At 31.5% G+C, this 17,196-nt stretch overlaps 1 protein-coding gene across 8 annotated transcripts in view; it reads left to right on the plus strand.

The window, feature by feature from the left end:
- The first annotated feature begins 292 nt into the window (after positions 1-292).
- LOC143244544 (peroxisome assembly protein 12-like) overlaps positions 293-17,196 on the plus strand; it is a 63,857-nt gene continuing 46,953 nt past the window's right edge. Inside the window, exons 1-3 of one of the 8 annotated variants that reach the window (XM_076489449.1) lie at positions 293-918; positions 12,812-12,920; positions 13,894-14,037. Coding sequence is in view for 4 of the 8 variants with exons in the window: in XM_076489447.1 (XP_076345562.1) it covers positions 799-918; positions 12,812-12,919 (228 nt within the window). In the remaining 4 variants the exon portion in view is untranslated. Of the gene's footprint in view, positions 924-2,223; positions 2,878-12,811; positions 12,921-13,893; positions 15,518-17,196 lie in introns of those variants that run through there. The other 7 variants (XR_013025183.1, XM_076489447.1, XM_076489445.1 and 4 more) reach the window with 7 other exon arrangements.

A 17,196-nucleotide genomic window follows, 5' to 3' on the forward strand; every position in this document is an offset into this window, starting at 1 on the left:
ATTTAGGATTGCCATTATAAAGGGCGGGGGGTAAATACTTATGCAATTGAGAATATTATAATTTTTCTTTTAAAATCTAACTTACATTCATAATATCAGCAGTTTTTTTCAGATTTCTAAGCCTGGGGTAAATTGTTTAGATTCCAAATATAAATCGCCATTTGAAAATTTCGTGATTGCAAACTCAGACGACAACAAAATGTGGAAACTTTGCGGGATGGATGAATATTTTTCCAAGGCACTGTATATATATATATATATATATATATATATATATATGATTTGAAGAATATATAACATGAATGCTACAAATCAAAGACGTTATTAAATATTTGCTATGTAGCTAGATAAAACAATTGCATAGTTTGTTTTAGAGAAGGAATTCGACGTTTTCTTCATGATTTATGTCAGAAAGGCATTCTTTTCTTTCTGTATTTCTGCCAAAGAGGGCCCTGCATGGCCAAGCGTGTTAAGACGTGCGACTCGTAATCTGAGGGTCGCGGGTTCACGCCCGAGTCGCGCCAAACATGCTCGCCCTCCCAGCCGTGGGGGCGTTATAATGTGGCGGTCAATCCCACTTTTCGTTGGTAAAAGAGTAGCCCAAGAGTTGGCGGTGGGTGGTGATGACTAGCTGCCTTCCTTCTAGTCTTACACTGCTAAATTAGGGACGGCTAGCACAGATAGCCCTTGAGTAGCTTTGTGCGAAATTCCAAAACAAACAAACAAACGTTTACCTGAAGATGACGTAAGGAGATTGAAACTTTAAGTGGGTTTCTCATAATTACGATTAGCTTGAGAATGGCAGAAGTTGGAGCTCATATAATAATTTTTGTTGGTGAACAACCATCCATATTTGAATTATTAGCTCAAGACAGTTTTGCAAGAGGACTAAGAACCGCAGCAAAATATTTTATTCGTGTAAGGTATTTTTCTTAGTTTTTTATTTTTTGTTATTGTTGATTTTAACCTTAAAATACATTTGATCGATAAATGGAATACACATTCTTAAAGGAACTTTAGGTAATATAATGTAAACAGTAGATATGTGCGTGGTTTAGTATATTCTTGATGTTAAATTTAATAACTTGATAAGAAATCCAAATAAAACTGAAAGAGTTCAGAGGCAGCAAACTAATTTTTTTAGAAAAATCAACCGACTTATCTGTTCCCAGCAATAAAATCATTTTTAAGAAAATTTATTCAAAATTAGTTTTCATAACATTTTAATTTTGATCTAAACCTCTGATTTTTCAAAACAAAACTTTGGTTAAGTTACAACATCGTTTGCAATTGGAACACTGACAATTAATCTTTAGGTGAATTGCTGTCTGGAAGCCTTTTGCAATAATTGATCAAGAATTGGTCTTTTACACAACCATCAATAATTTAGGCATATGTTAGAGAACACCATTTTCCTTTACCTCTTTTGCATCTGTAACTAAATTACCACATTTGTCTGGAATAGTAGTTATTTCATTGAATGATTTCAAACTTTCTAACACTAACTTCAGAAGTTTCTGAATTAAGCCATTTGCTCTTGGATGACTGAAGCTGTTAAACCAAAAAAAACAAACAAACCATAAATTAAGGTGTGCATTACCTGTTCAACATAAACAACATTGTTAGCTTAGCAACAATATTGTAATAGTTTTGTTGCAAAGCTATAATGTACAGTGTTGAGTATTACTAAAAAGAGCATGACATGAAGACAGAAACTAAATTAAAATTCCAAATTTATCTTTATGTTACTAAAGAAACTTGTTTTTGGGTAAGCTGGTGGAAATTTTGCCCCTCCATATTACTTCTTGGGATCACAGAAATCATCAGTCAAAAATTCTGGTGGTAATTGGTCAAATAGTATGCAAGGAGTTAGCAGACATACAAATATACAATTTTGCTTTTATATATATATATTTTAAGAAGTATTTGCTGTAACCTTTTTCTAATATCTGTTTCTCACAATTCCATTTCAGATTCCTAACATTTTTTTTACTTGTTTTCAAGTACATTTGGCCTATAAATTTTCCATTTTAGCAGTTTGTTTGAATTTTAAAAAATAATAATGTTTTCCTTAATTTTTGATTTCATATCCTTTCTAAAGCATTTGAGCTTACATTTTAATTTTCTTTTTTCTTCTTTCACATCATAACTGTATTTTATATTTGTAGTAATTTCTTATTAAATGTTCCCTGGTTCAGACTTTAACATCCACAATAGCCTGTTCTAATTTATTTGAGATAATTCCTTTCTTAAAGCTGGTCTGGTGGTTAGGGCATTTGACTCGGTCTTTAGATTGGAAGACTGAATCCTATTGTTAAACAGTGTCATAGCATAAGAGTTAACTACTTTCAGGTTTAAATTAAAATATCATTAACTATGATCTTAGCACAAAAAAAAACCTCTCAAAACTAATTAACCTTCTCTCTGAGTCTTTCCATGGTCAGAGGTCAATGGGCATGCCATCATATTTGTAGGTTTACGTTCATAGTGCTAATGATCTATTTTATGAATATATGCCAATAAGTTTAGTATCACATTATAAATTTTAATTCAGAATACATACTTCTTAATGTAGAACTGATATTACAACAAAATTCTTAAATATCAAATTAGATGTTTATGATGTCCAAATACTAAGTCTATAATTTCTTATGAACTAGAAATACAAATTGATGATACTGTCAATCTAAAATATAAAATAAAAACTTCCAATCTTTTCTATTTTCTGAGGTAACACTACATTTAGCAAATGAAACCGTGGGTTACTTTCTTGCATCTACTTCTGTGTCATGTGAATACTAGTTGTGATTTTCATAGCCTCTAGAAGGTGGGAATTTCCCAAGAATATTTATTTGTCTTGAATCTCAAAAGGAAAAGGTAAGTGAAAATGTCTGAAAAACAATATTTTTTTTAGACCCAAATACAGTTTAGTTACTAAGCCTGATAAATTACAGTGAAATTCTGCAATATATTAAACCTATGAATGTAATTTTTTTGGGAAAACTACTAACATTGTGTAATTTGAAGCACTGCAGTGGTAAAAAATTGTAATAATTCTGATAAAATGTCATAAAAATTTGTGATTAAATATAAACATGAAATATTTAACACAATGATAAAAGCATTTGATAATAAATAATTCTTAATTTATTGTACTTTATGGCTTTTTATTTTTTTAGGAAAATAAAAATATTTAACATTTTTTTTACTACTATTCTATGCTACAGTAGGTTTGAATTACATGTGTTGACATAATCATTTGGAATATATTGACCTAATATCTCAAGTAATGTCAGCTAAATTTGCCAACCAACTATATTTTACAAAATTCCAATTCAGTAGGAAATACCAAAGATTGCTCACATTGTAAAAGCCAGTTTTGCACTCTTGGATATGGTAACTTGTGCATGTGTGCCACATCATTGTAATGTATGTAATGTGAGTTAGACATGGCTGACAGGCCAATATTATACAAATAATATATATATATGTAAAATGTTATGAAACTTAAACTATTTAGACAAAACATTTATTGTTTCTTGTTATAATTTGTGGTCATTCTAAAATGAAAAAAAAAAGCATTTTATATTTATTTCATAATTTTTAAGGTTAATTACGAGGTTGGTCAAAGATCAAGTTTATACAGAGATACAATAATAAAATAATAGAGAAAATATAACAATTTGAGGTTATTGGAAGGTAATAAATATTTTGCTTGTGAATTTGACAATTTTTTGATATTTAAAAGTATTTTTAATCATAACATCAAAATTAACTTTGAATGTTTGATAGTCAACATTTGAAAAGAAAAAAAAATGCATGAGAAAATCATTACTTAAATGTTAAAACTAAATTAAAAAAGAAGTTAATATTTTATGTGCTAAACGTGCTTGTAATGTTTATTGATATTCTACAAAATTTTGTGATGATACATATATTATCAGTTATAGTAGGAAAACTATAACAGATGGTTATGAAGTAAGTTCCTGAGACCAAGCCCTTAGTGAGAGAGTTAAATAGTTGTCACTAGCTCCTAAAATTCCTCTATTTAAATCTTCTGAATGATACTCGTATTAGTACTGTAGCGAATAGTAACTTCTAAATAGAATTTTCTGCATGATGAAGAAACCATTGTGTACTAACCATAAAAAAGTATCACCATTACAACAGGGTGTTCAGAAAGTCACTGTGCACTTATATATTTATTAACAGACATGTTTCAATATAGAATACAGGAGGTAAATATGAATGACAATTATAAACAATGTTAAAAGTGACCCCCTGTTGGCATCAATACATGCTTGAATCCTTCTTATTTTGTTTCTAAACACCACTATCAGTTGCTGGCTTGAAATAGACTGAATGAATGCTGTTATCGCTGCTTTTAAAACTGCATGTTATGTATGTGACATTATTAGCCAATCAGCACTTAGTATTTTGTATGTGCGAGGCTATTCTAAATAAAGTACAGGAAGCTGCGGCACGTATGAGTTTTGTTGTTACTCGATAACAAGTGTTTTATGAGAATCCAAAGACATAACATGGTTGCCAGAAGTGGAAGTTTTATTTAAATTGTGCCTTAGAAGCGACACACAGTCAAGATAAATACAAACTTCACATTCACAAACTGTAAATTGACATAATCATACGAGATACGATTCTCGCGGAAACACACGTGTTCTACCCAGAAAAATGGCGGATGCAAGTTTCAAGCCACCTGTTTTTAATGACAAGACGAATGCTAGTGCGGCATGGAAGAATCTCAAACAAGATTTGCGGATTTTCTTCATGGCATCAGGGTTATCAGAGGCAACAGAAGAACGTAAAGTGTCTATATTGTTGCACACACTCGGGTCGAAATACGCAACAGTTTTCGACAATTTTGGACTGACAGAAGCTCAACAGAAAAACTATAAACATGTAATCAGAGAATTCGACAACTATTTTCAGCCAACCAAGGTAACAAAGTTGTACATGAAAAAAGTTTGAGGACCGAAAGCAGCAACCAGGTGAGACTGTGTCCCAGTATATCAGTGCACTTAGAGAGATAGCACAGAACTGTGAGTATGGTGATACTCTCGAACAACAGTTGTGTAAACAAATCAGCGTAGGCGTCAGTGATCGAGCATTAAGAGATAGACTGTGGTCAGAGGATCTGACACTGAAACAGATTACAGAGAAATGTCATCACCATGAACAGAAACTAGAATCACTGAAGGAAATCGAAGGATCCACAAGTACTGTAACAGATGTAAACTATGTACGTCGAGGTCAAAGCAGAGGTCGTAGCTGACACAGAAGTCAAGGTTCCAGAAACCAGCAAAGACGAGGCACACAGGTCTACAGAGGAGCCACGACACGGAGACCGCCAAAGAGGAACTGTACTCAGTGTTAAAAACTACCACATCACAGTCAACAAAGATGTCCAGCATTAGAGAAAACTTGTAATTATTGTAAATTAAGAGGTCACTTTGCTGTCATGTGTAGAAATAAGAATAGAAATGTACATTTTGTAAACACATGTGATTATTATTTTCAAGATGTCAATGATTATGATGATTGTTATGAAATGTGTAATGTAGAGGAAAGTATGAATTCTTTGAATATTTACTCCATTGGTGTAAACAAACCTACTGAGTATTGGTCTGTCATATTAAGTACCCCATATGAACAGGGTAAAGGTGCAGTGGGTATGAAAATAGACACACAGGCAGAGTGTAATATATTGAGTAAACAGTCATTTGATCGCATGGCACCTCATGGTTCATTATCTTTGTCTAAGTCACAGGTAACCATAAAAGCATTTGGTAATCATAAGATCACACCTGTTGGAAAAACTACATTTACTGTTATTCACAAAAGCAAAATGTATGATATTGATTGTGAAGTTGTTTATGGTGATGTACCTAATCTTCTTGGAGGTGAATGTAGTACTAAGTTGGGGTTAATACAAAAAAGTAAATGCAATTAGTACTTATGTACAAGGTGAATACTCGCATGAACGGAGTTCACAACATAGGCTACCTCCAGGTCCCGAGATTCCCACTGTTCAAAGCCCCCCTCATGAATCAACACAAGTACGCCCCCCTTCGATTGATAAATCAAATAAGTGTACTAAAACCCAGACTCAGTCAGACTCCGAGTTCCTAGCCCGGGTTCCTAATATAAACAAAGTGCCACAGAGTATTCGTGAAATTTTGCTTCAGTATAAAGACAGATTTCCCACAGACAGAGTAGGCAAAATACCGGGGAAAATGTACGTTGTCTATTGACCCAGATTACAAAGATGGCCCTGTGTCACAGGCTGCTAGGCCGATTCCTGTAGCGATGAGAGACAGAACCAAAGTACAGTTAGACTTTCTAGAGTCACAAGGGATCATTTCGAAAGTACCAGTTTGTATACCGACACCGTGGTGTAGTCAACTACATGTTGTACACAAGAAAGACGGAAACTCAGTGAGAATTTGCATTGATCCTAAGTTTCTTAATAAAGCACTACTGAGAGAATACCACCCTATCAATACACCAGAGGATGTACTTACCCGTATTAATGGAAGCAAGTATTTTACTGTCCTAGATGCGAACATGGGTTACTATCAGCTACAGCTTGATGAGAATAGTCAGTTACTCACCACTTTTAACACTCCGTGGGGTCGTTATATGTACTTATGTTTGCCAATGGGAATTAAGTCGAGTCCTGAATTGTACCAAAGAGCGATGGAAGAAATATTTCAGGAGCATGATCATGTGAATAACATTTTTGAAGATATGCTACTCGATACTGTTACACTACCTGAACATTGTAAAGTGCTACGCAACACGTTGGAAACCGCTAGACAAAATGATGTGACATTTCGACTATCAAAATGTTTGTTTGGCCAGCCAGAGGTAGACTACACAAGTCATGTGATCACAGGCAACGGCATCAAAGTTTCTGATGAAAAAGTGCGTGCATTACATGAAATGCATACTCCAACCAATCGCAACGAAGTAAGAACACTGCTCGGAATGGCTACGTACCTGTCCAAATTCATACCTAATTATTCTGATTTAACTGAACCTCTACGAGAAGTAGTCAAGAAGAAGACAGAAGAAACGCATGGATTCTATTTTGATGTACCACAGCAGGAGGTGTTTTCAAAGCTCAAGACTGCTCTCAGCCAAGTTCAAGTTCTGAGATATTATGCACTTAATGAACCATTGACATTGTCATGTGACGCATCACAAGGTGGACTAGGTGTTGTGATATTACAAAACAATCAACCAGTTGTCTATGCATCTAAAACACTAACACAAACAGAAAGAGCGTATGCACAAATAGAGAAAGAACTATTAGCAGTTGTATTTGGTTGCAGAAAATTTCATCACTTGTTATATGGCCGAAATGATATCACAGTGGAGACAGATCATTTGCCATTGGTCCGTATTCAAGACAAACCATTGGGACAAGTTCCGTTACAACTACAGAAAATGCTTTTAAAACTACAGCCGTACAACATCAGGTTAGTCGGAAAACCAGGTAAAGACATATCTATCGCAGATGCATTGAGCAGATTTCCAGTGAAAGATGAATATCCTGGCCTGGTAGATGATATGCGAGATTGTCAGGTTTTTGCAACTGAAGTTGCAAGTTTGTCTGCATTCACCGAAGAAAAGCAACAAGAGCTAAAGATCGCGACAGAAAATGATACAGAATATCGAATTCTCAAAGAACAGATTGTGAAAGGATGGCCCGAAAATCGAGACGAGGTACCACCAGAAGCAAGGCCATATTGGGATTTCCGAGAAGAGCTGACAATATATGATGGTATATTATTCAAAGGAGAGAGAGTCATGATACCAAGGTCAATGAGACATAACATACTGAAACTCGTACATCAAAGCCATCAAGGAGTTGTGAGATTAAAGCAGCTTGCACGAGACATTTTATTTTGGAAAGGAATGAACAAACAAATTGAAGACACTGTCTCAAAATGTACCACATGTCAAACAATGAGAAATGCACAACAAAAAGAACCAATGATCAGCACACCTACACCAACGTTGCCATGGCAATATGTTTCAACAGACTTATTTGAAAACCAAGGAACACATTATCTAGTAGTAGTTGATCATTACAGTGGATATTTGGAGATCAATGAATATGAAAAAAGAGATCACATCCGAACAAACAGTTCAGAAGTTGAAGAAACTTTTCGCTACGCATGGCATACCTCAGATTGTGTATTCGGACAATGGTCCACAGTATGATGCTAAAGAGTTTAAAGATTTCAGTCAGATCTGGGGATTTAAACACCAAACATTCAGTGCCCGATATCCACAAGCAAATGGACTGGCGGAACGCGCAGTTCAGACAGCGAAAAGACTTGTTATAAAATCTCTTAAAGAAAAATCAGGCATGCATTTAGTATTGTTATACTACCGAAATACACCAAAAGATGCAAAAATTGGATCACCAGTGCAAAGGTGCATGAGTCGTAGAACCAGAACGAGGTTACCGACAAATGAGAAGTTGCTTATTCCACAAGTGATAAAGTGACGTCAGAAATCGACATTCAGAAACAGAAAAGTGAATCAAGATATGATCAGAATTCAAAACCACTGCCACCACTGGATCTTGAAAAATGTGTAAGATACAGACATGAAAACAAGTGGATGCCAGCTCAGTTATTAGGGCAAGCTGAGAAACCTCGAAGCTACATATTACAAACACCAGCAGGCAGGATGATTTGTAGAAATCATAGACATTTATTGCAAACAAATGAAGATGATGTCTATCACAGTGCTCGACAGAGATATCTTAGAAGAAAATCACAAGATGATTTGATTGCAGAAGAGTCTGTCTCAGAAAATGTGCCAAATATCCCTAAAACACCCCCCAAGACAAAATATGTCTCAATCAGGGTCACCCAGAGCTAGCCATATATGTGAATCTCCACAATTGAAACAAAGTATTACACATGCTAAAAATAAAAATCAAATGCAAAATATTGCTCCTGCTCAAAAGAGTGAAATTGTAACAAGAACAGGTAGAATTTCTAAAGCTCCTACAAAACTAAGAGATTTTGTTATGTGAATTGTTAAAATGAGCAAGAATGTTACAAGAAAAATGTAATACTTAATGATTGAGAATAAGAATTGTAAAAGAAAGAATACTTTTGTATTTGTAAGAGTTAAAATACTCTTGTATTTGTGTAGTAATTTGGTAGAATTTTTTTACTTCATTTTATATATTATTATGTTGTTATATCTGATTGATATAATGTGTTGTGTAGTTAGTAAAAAAAAAAAAAAAAAAAAGGGCCCAGTTTTTAATGTTAAAGAAAAATTTATTTTTCTGTGTATTTACACTTATCATATTAAAAGAAAAATACATTTATCATATTACCAAAATATACATTAATAACAACATAGTTTATTATGTCTTTTGATGTTATAACTATAAGATATGTAAATCCAAATTTATGTAACAATAGTTAATTGTCTTAATTGTTAAAAAAAAAGGGAGATGTTATGTATGTGACATTATTAGCCAATCAGCACTTAGTATTTTGTATGTGCAAGGCTATTCTAAATAAAGTACAGGAAGCTAGTTAACATTTAAATCAAATCTGAAATATCCAAACTTCTTGTGCAAGTTTTTAAATTTTTTGTTTACTGAACCCATCAAGTCCATAAAATTTCTCTGCCTGCTAAGCTTTTAAGTATTACTCAACATTTCAAGTCTTTAAATCATTTGTGCAACCTGCCAAGCCTTTAAATCATCCTCACAACCTATCAAGCCCTTAAAGCATCCATTTCAGTTTTCAAACCCTTGAAACATCTACTCAGCCTACTGAGCTCTAAAAGCACCTACTTAATCTGACAAACCCATAAAAGATTTATTTATTTCCCCAAGACCAATAACGTGGCTCATAGTAGCTTCCTTATGCTTACCTGTTGTTATATGTGCAAATACACCTGTAATATTTCTACTTTCATACTAGCCTGCCCCACAGTGTATGTCTGCAAACTTACAATGCTAAAAACCAGATTTTGGTAATTGTGGTGGGCAGAGCACACAGTCCATGGTGTAGCTTTGTGCTTAACTTCAAACAAACACACTAACTTTATTGATATCTTCCACTGGAAAAAGGTAGTTTTAAAATGAAAATATATTTTTACAAGCCTCTGGTTCATTCATAATGAATAAATTAAAAGCATTGTTGTAAAAATTTCAATAAAGTATAATGTTTTATCAAACCTCTTAGGTTTTAATTGATGTTTGAAGTTGTCCAGTGAAATATTGATAGAATTGAAATTACCACCTTAAATTTAGTTTTCTCTGAAGTTATTCCATTTATTTAACTTAAACAAGTTGTCATGCCTAACAACAAGCCAACATCCAGACTATTTGGAACTTGCATACATCATAATATTAATAACTGGATATATGTTTTCCATAGATTAAAATTAGGTATGAATTATAAAATATTTAAAAATATATTTTATGAGGTTCAGTAATACACAGAAACTGGTAGAATATTCATATGTAATTTATAATGGTTTTATTATTCTGTGACAGTTTAGGGAGGCAGCAAACCAGTTTCTCCTATTGAAAAAGGGTGAGAAACACTGATTTATAATACTAATCATTTCCCAATGGACTCTATGATATACACAAGTTTGTCTACACATTTACAAAGGCTAGCTATTTGCACTATAGGTTGAAAAAGTATGTTTATCTTCACCAAATTTGGTATACTTTTAGTAAATATTACAAGTTTTTTGTAAAAAAAAATCGGACTTTTTAATGAAATATTTTTATTAAAGATTTGCTTGTGAATATTGAATCTGTTTCATTATTAGCGTAAGTATAAAGTGATTTCGTGTTATGATTAAAAAACAACTATTCTTCATCCCAAAAATCTCTAGTATTCTTTGAGTTCTCTTAAACCTACTAAATACATTTCAAATATTTGTTTTCAGTAAGACTATATTTTATTTTCAATACTCTAACTATGTGGAGTCTTTCATTTGACCAAATTAGGAAATAAATGTAAATTATGCTTTTTTTGTGCTAGGATGACTACATATTATAATACAAAGGTTTTCTCTAAGTAGCTTAAGTGTCACAACACCAAATTTACATATATATGCATTTTTTATTACAATGACTTTCCAATCATGCCTAGGTAACATTAAATAACTGGTGATGATGTCATGCATATGCACTTGTGTTACATATCCTATAATATAAAAGTGACCTTTACTCTTCCTTGTCTTGGCTGTATTTGTGGACTAGTATTTCATAATACAGTTACATTTTAATTATTATACAGTATATATGTATATAGATAATTACAATTTAGAAATAAATTATTAAACATTTTTCTTAAAATATCAAACAGTAAATCTAGAAGTAAAGCACAGTTATCTCGTTACAACCTATTAAACTTGTTTGCTGCTTGACGGAGATTGCTAAGCCTTTTAAAATTTTCCACATGGAGAATATCAAAAATTTATTTTAAGGGTTTTACACACATACATACACACACACACACACAGTTGAATAACTAATAAAGCATAAATAACTATATTGATACCATAGAATTTCACTATAAATTATTAAGTTTAGTAACTAAGATATATTTAGATTTAAAAAAAAAATGAAACTTTGAGGATACTAAAGACATTGTGAAATCTTGGTTTGAAAGAAAGTGGTAGCTTTTTTACAGATTAAAATAGTTGAGAAAACTACAAACATGACATTCTATGCTGTTGTTTGGTTATTCAAATTTCACAAATTGTAGTAACAGTATATAAGGGACCATTTTAAAAAATGGAAAGGGTCGAACAGGGTCACTGCATTTGATTCAGTACATGAGCCATATTTCAGCAAAATAAAAAGATATGGGGTTCTTATTTTATATTCTAGCTGGCCAATATTAGTAATTTGGGTTCCTAATTTGTACTAAACTATAGACTTAGTATTTTGAGATCACAAATATCTGTTTTTAAACAGTGCTGCACTCAACATACCATCTGACATAAATTCATAAAATAGTAATGCAATAAAATTCTGAATACAAGTTGATAAATGCAGTGACGTGGCCTTTGGCTTGTCACCCATCATGAAAGGGTTGTCTTATAACATCAGAATAGCATGATCTGCATGACCTTAAACTAAATATAAATTTTGTATATTGTAAGAGTTTCTTTTGTGGTTGCATTTTAATACTGTAAACAATGTTAATTTTTCTTTTCAAGATGTTTTAGAATAATATTGAAATCTGTTAAATACCAAACATCACTATCATTTCAAGCTCTATAAATTTTTTACTGTATGAATGGTATTGTGATGTGTTATATTATCATGGTTGTTGGCTAAATTAAACTATAAATTCACTGGTTGAAAACATTAAAATGTATTATTTCACATGTTTAGTTTTTTTGTTTTTTTTTTGCTACAAACTAAATTTCAAGACTGCATGCGAAAACATTAAAATGCATTATTTCACATTACTTGTTTAGTTTGTGGGTTTTTTGCTACAAACTAAATTTCAAGACTGCATGTGTCTGGAATCGTGGATATAGAATAGAAATAATACATTAGATTATTTTTTTGTGAAACAGTATTCACACTTGAAGGCATATTTGTCAATTCTTGTTTTTACTTTCATTTGGTTTTGCTAAAATAATGTCCTTTTCATATTGCTAGCATTTCTCTCATCTTATATTTCTAAATTTTGTCTATATATATAATATAAATAAAAAAATTGCTTTAAGTATTTAAGGTGTTTTTATAATTTTATTTTATCAAATTTTCTAGGTCCTAGTAGAAAACAAACCTGCAAAATATGGATTTTATCTACACCATTTTGAAGAGTTGTATCTCTTCAGTGACTTACTTGTGCAGTATCTGCATATAAAAACTTGAGGTGAGTACTGAAGCAGGAGGTACAGGTTGAACAGTAAAGACACACACACACAATTTGTGTGTGTAATATATATATTTTTGGGGGATGAAATATTTGTATATTTTAGGATTGTTGCTGCAAAGTAAAACATGTTTTACCAATTTCTACAATAATTATACATGAAATTAGGCAAGGTATGAAACACAAAATGGATAAATCAGTTATCAATTAAATGTTAAGATAAATGTAAAAAAAAGCAAAAAAACTGAAGAAAATAAGGATGATATGAATTTTGAGATATTAAAAAGTAAATTACATTTATCTTTCTACGGCTAGTTTTAATATAACAAAAGCTGATGTAATTTGAGAAACGTATGAAAATTGCAAAATGTTGCATTACACGTCATCTTTCAAACCAATGTGCTCTTGGCCTATACCTCTCATGTCTAAAACTACTGAGCTATAACTAGTGTTATCAGTCCTGTTTATACAACATATAATTTACCAGTAAACTAAATTGGCTGAATTTCTGAAAGTCTAGGCTCATTTTCCTTTAATTGTCATAGTGCTTATTTGAGGGTCCCTCTTCATTTCCCTATCATTATCTTAATAATATGTTTTGTTTTATTAAAAGATCTTTCCTAGTTGGTCTACACAGCTTCTGTTGGTACTGACAATGCTTTTAGTGTAGAAAACAATATAAATTGGAAAGATTTATAATCATTTGTACATTCTCTTGTATTAATAAATTTGTTATATTAGACAAGTGAGAGATCAAGAGTTGTTAAACAAGAAAACCTGTTGTGTATATTAACAGAACCATGAAACTTTAAGGCAAAATAACTGTACTGTCTTAATTTTAAAAGCTGTTTTTAAATTTTCAGTATGCTTGATTTGTTAATTACATTGATTTTTGTAATCTTTGTTTTATAGGTGGTTTGCTTTCATGTATATTTTGTTTATGATATAAACAGTTGTTAAATTCTCCTTAAAGATGTACAGGTCTTGCAGTGTATGGAATATCAAGTTTTCTGCAGGTAAGATTATGCACGACATGAATTGCCAAGAATTATATAAAAAACAAGCAACATTCCAATTGGAATTTCAAAAAGAGTTGGCACTATGTTCCAGTGAACAGGTAGGATTTCATGTATGTATGTAGTGTATTATAACCAAAATGTGACTATTTCTCAAAAATTTAGTGAGAGGGTTAACTCAAAAAAAAAAAATGAACTGGTATGGAAGATGATTTTCCTATGACAGTCAAAATCTCCTGCTGATTTCTCTCTTGAATATTTTTAGAGTCCAGGTTTAGAGAGATCTAAATAGGTTTTGTATTTGCTTAATTTCTGAATGGGTTGTAGGGACATTTAGTTCTCATTAATTGGAACCTAATAGTAATTTGTAGGAGATAGATAGCACAGACCTATGATGGTTTTATTGTCTTGGGCTTTTTATGTTTTACAATAATTCCTGTGCATTGAATCTGAAAATACACATTTTCTCTATCTTGTACAGATTTTTCACAAAACTTCATATGTACTTAAGTGAATCATTTTCATTGAAATCAAAAGTATCTGTAAAAAAGTTTTTCATATTTTCACTTCTTTTATTATGTTTAAATTTTCTTTTTTAATTCCTTTTTTATCATTACCAACTCATTTATTCTATAATAACACATATCTAATAACTGCATGAATCAAAGTATTTTACATTTTTACTTGCATTTCAGTTTGCACAATTTTGTGTAAATGCAGCTGTGTTTGTTTATTTCTAAAAATGTTCCAAAAGAAGTGCATTATTTGTTATGTCAGTTGATTTGTCAATCTGGAGTGCATGGTACTTTGAAAGTTATATTTACTGCAACAACTGGTCTCCATGTCTTCACGCATTTCTTCTACTGTCTTGGCAATTGTATTATTGATAAAGGTATCATACTAATTTTTTCCCAGTGAATCATTAACCAATTTGAAGCAAATGTCTTTTTATCTAAGGTTAAATTAATTCCCAGTCAAGTGTAAATGGCTTTTAGCCTTTTATAACACTTTATAAGATGATGTCAATGCTGCTTTGTTTGTATTTTTGATGCTATGAATAATTTTTAGTTGTTCTCTTAATTTGGAAAGTTTACTTTTAAAATATTCTGTGGGTTGATTTTTTTTTTAGATTGCTGTGCTTTATATTCAAATCCCTTTTAAGCTTTGGTTTCACAGTATCATTACAAAGTACATTCTCACATATTATGCACTGAGGCCTGCACATTTTCATTGCCATTCATTTTAGTAAATCCAAAGTCAGTATATGAATTGTCATATTTTTGGATGAAAGTGCACTGGTTTTTTTTTTTTTTTTTTTGTTGTTGTTTTTTCTTGTGGGCTTAATATAATTTTATTTTACTTGTGTGGAACTACCAGTAACACAATTGACAATCTCTCCTGTCACATTTATTAAGACTTTTCAGGGATGTTTGTTTTGATATTTTTAGTACAGGGTAGTTGTAGCACAGCTTTATACCTCTTTAGCAAATACTCAGACACAAGGGTTTCCAGATATGAGTGGCAGAAAATTGTGAGGTGACTAGAAAATAAAATAGCAAAAATTGGGGAAAAAAAAAAAAAGCCAAATGACATTGAGCTTATGCATGGGCACTGTCATAATCATAATGTTGGTAACTGTCATTTACCACGTAAAAAAGTGATTTATCTCAGTTGTAAAATATGGTGAAGAATAATATATATGACAAGAACTAGCAACTCAACAGTCTGAAGGAGAACAATCTTTCAGTTGGTTTTCAGGGCTGCCAACATGTATGGGATATACTTATTTTTATCTTTTTAAATGTAAATCTATTGAAATTGATGTTTGGATGAAATGTATTGTGAGAGAATATAAGATATATCAAAAAGGGAAAAGGTAGATTCAGGCTACTTTTAGCCCTTAAAAGTTGAATGAAATATAAATGTCAGTGTTTTGAACAGTTAAGAAACATCGTAAAATAGTAGAAATTAAGTTAAGAACTGGTAACAGTCCATGGATCAGCATGTGGAAAGTACTGGTGTAAGTTACTGAAGTGTATTCTGTTATATTTGTTGTAAATTTCACCTAAGTAGGAGTTTTTGTTTCTTTCTAATTTGTAAAAAATCCTTATGTGATAAAAGAAGAAAAATATTTTAAAAATCTGTGTAGCTATATTATAGAAAATCCATTAACCCTTTTTCTAAGTGGGTCAAAGTGTACATTATTACATTTGTTGACTCGCATTCAAAATCTTTTACTATTTTATGAATTTATGTTGGTAAGTTTGGTATCAGACTGTGGATTATAATTCAAATTGTCATACATTATATGATTTCTTAATTTAAAAGTAAATGTTAAAAAACATGCCTAAACATTGATTTTTGTGGTATGTTGAAATGCAGCACTGGTTCAGATTAGATGTTTGTGATGTTAAAATACAATGTCTATATTAGGAACTCAAATTACTGATATTAACAAGCTAGCATGTAAAATAAGAACATCCTGTCTTTTCTATTTACTGAGATTCTTTCATGTACTCACCACTTTCTATTTTTGAAAATATTTCCTTATATACACTTCTGTATATGATGTGAATAATAAATAGAAAGCTCATAATGGCCTTTTAATGGCTTTTTCAGCCATTACCAAATATTTTAATGTCATTTTGTTCTTTCAGTACAAATCTTTGAGGTGGTAAGGTGAGTTTTTTGTCTGCTTGAAATTCCATGTTTTTTATACCAAAATACAACTTAATAAATAATAGCAGAATTATGATTTTTGGTATATTTCAAATGTATACATAAAATTTTAAAAAATTATTTTATTTCATACACTTTGCATGTTAAATTTTAGAAGACTTGGCATCCTACAAAAAGCACCAAACAGGTACAAAGGTCATTTGAAGAAGTCTACATAACTTCTTTGTTTACTGTTCTGTACTTTAAGAAAAATAATTTTAAGAACATATTTGTAAATAGTAATATTACATATGATATAAAATGTATTATAACTGAAATGTAACCATATTTTACCAAATACCAGTCCACTGAAACACAGCCAAGAGATTGGTGAAATCAATAAATCCCGTACAGAGATTTTCAGTGAAAATAACAGATAAAATAGTTTTTATTTTAAAAAGTGTTTGATAATTTTATGGAGGTTATAAAGATTTTACAGTTTGAGCATAAAAGTATTTTTTATCTTAAAATGAAAATTAATTTGCTTGTTGGATAGGCAATGTGAAAAAAGAAAGGCACAAGAAAAATGTTGTTTCAAAAAC

This window comes from Tachypleus tridentatus, chromosome 2 (assembly GCF_004210375.1).
Source record: "Tachypleus tridentatus isolate NWPU-2018 chromosome 2, ASM421037v1, whole genome shotgun sequence".
NCBI lineage: Eukaryota > Metazoa > Arthropoda > Merostomata > Xiphosura > Limulidae > Tachypleus > Tachypleus tridentatus.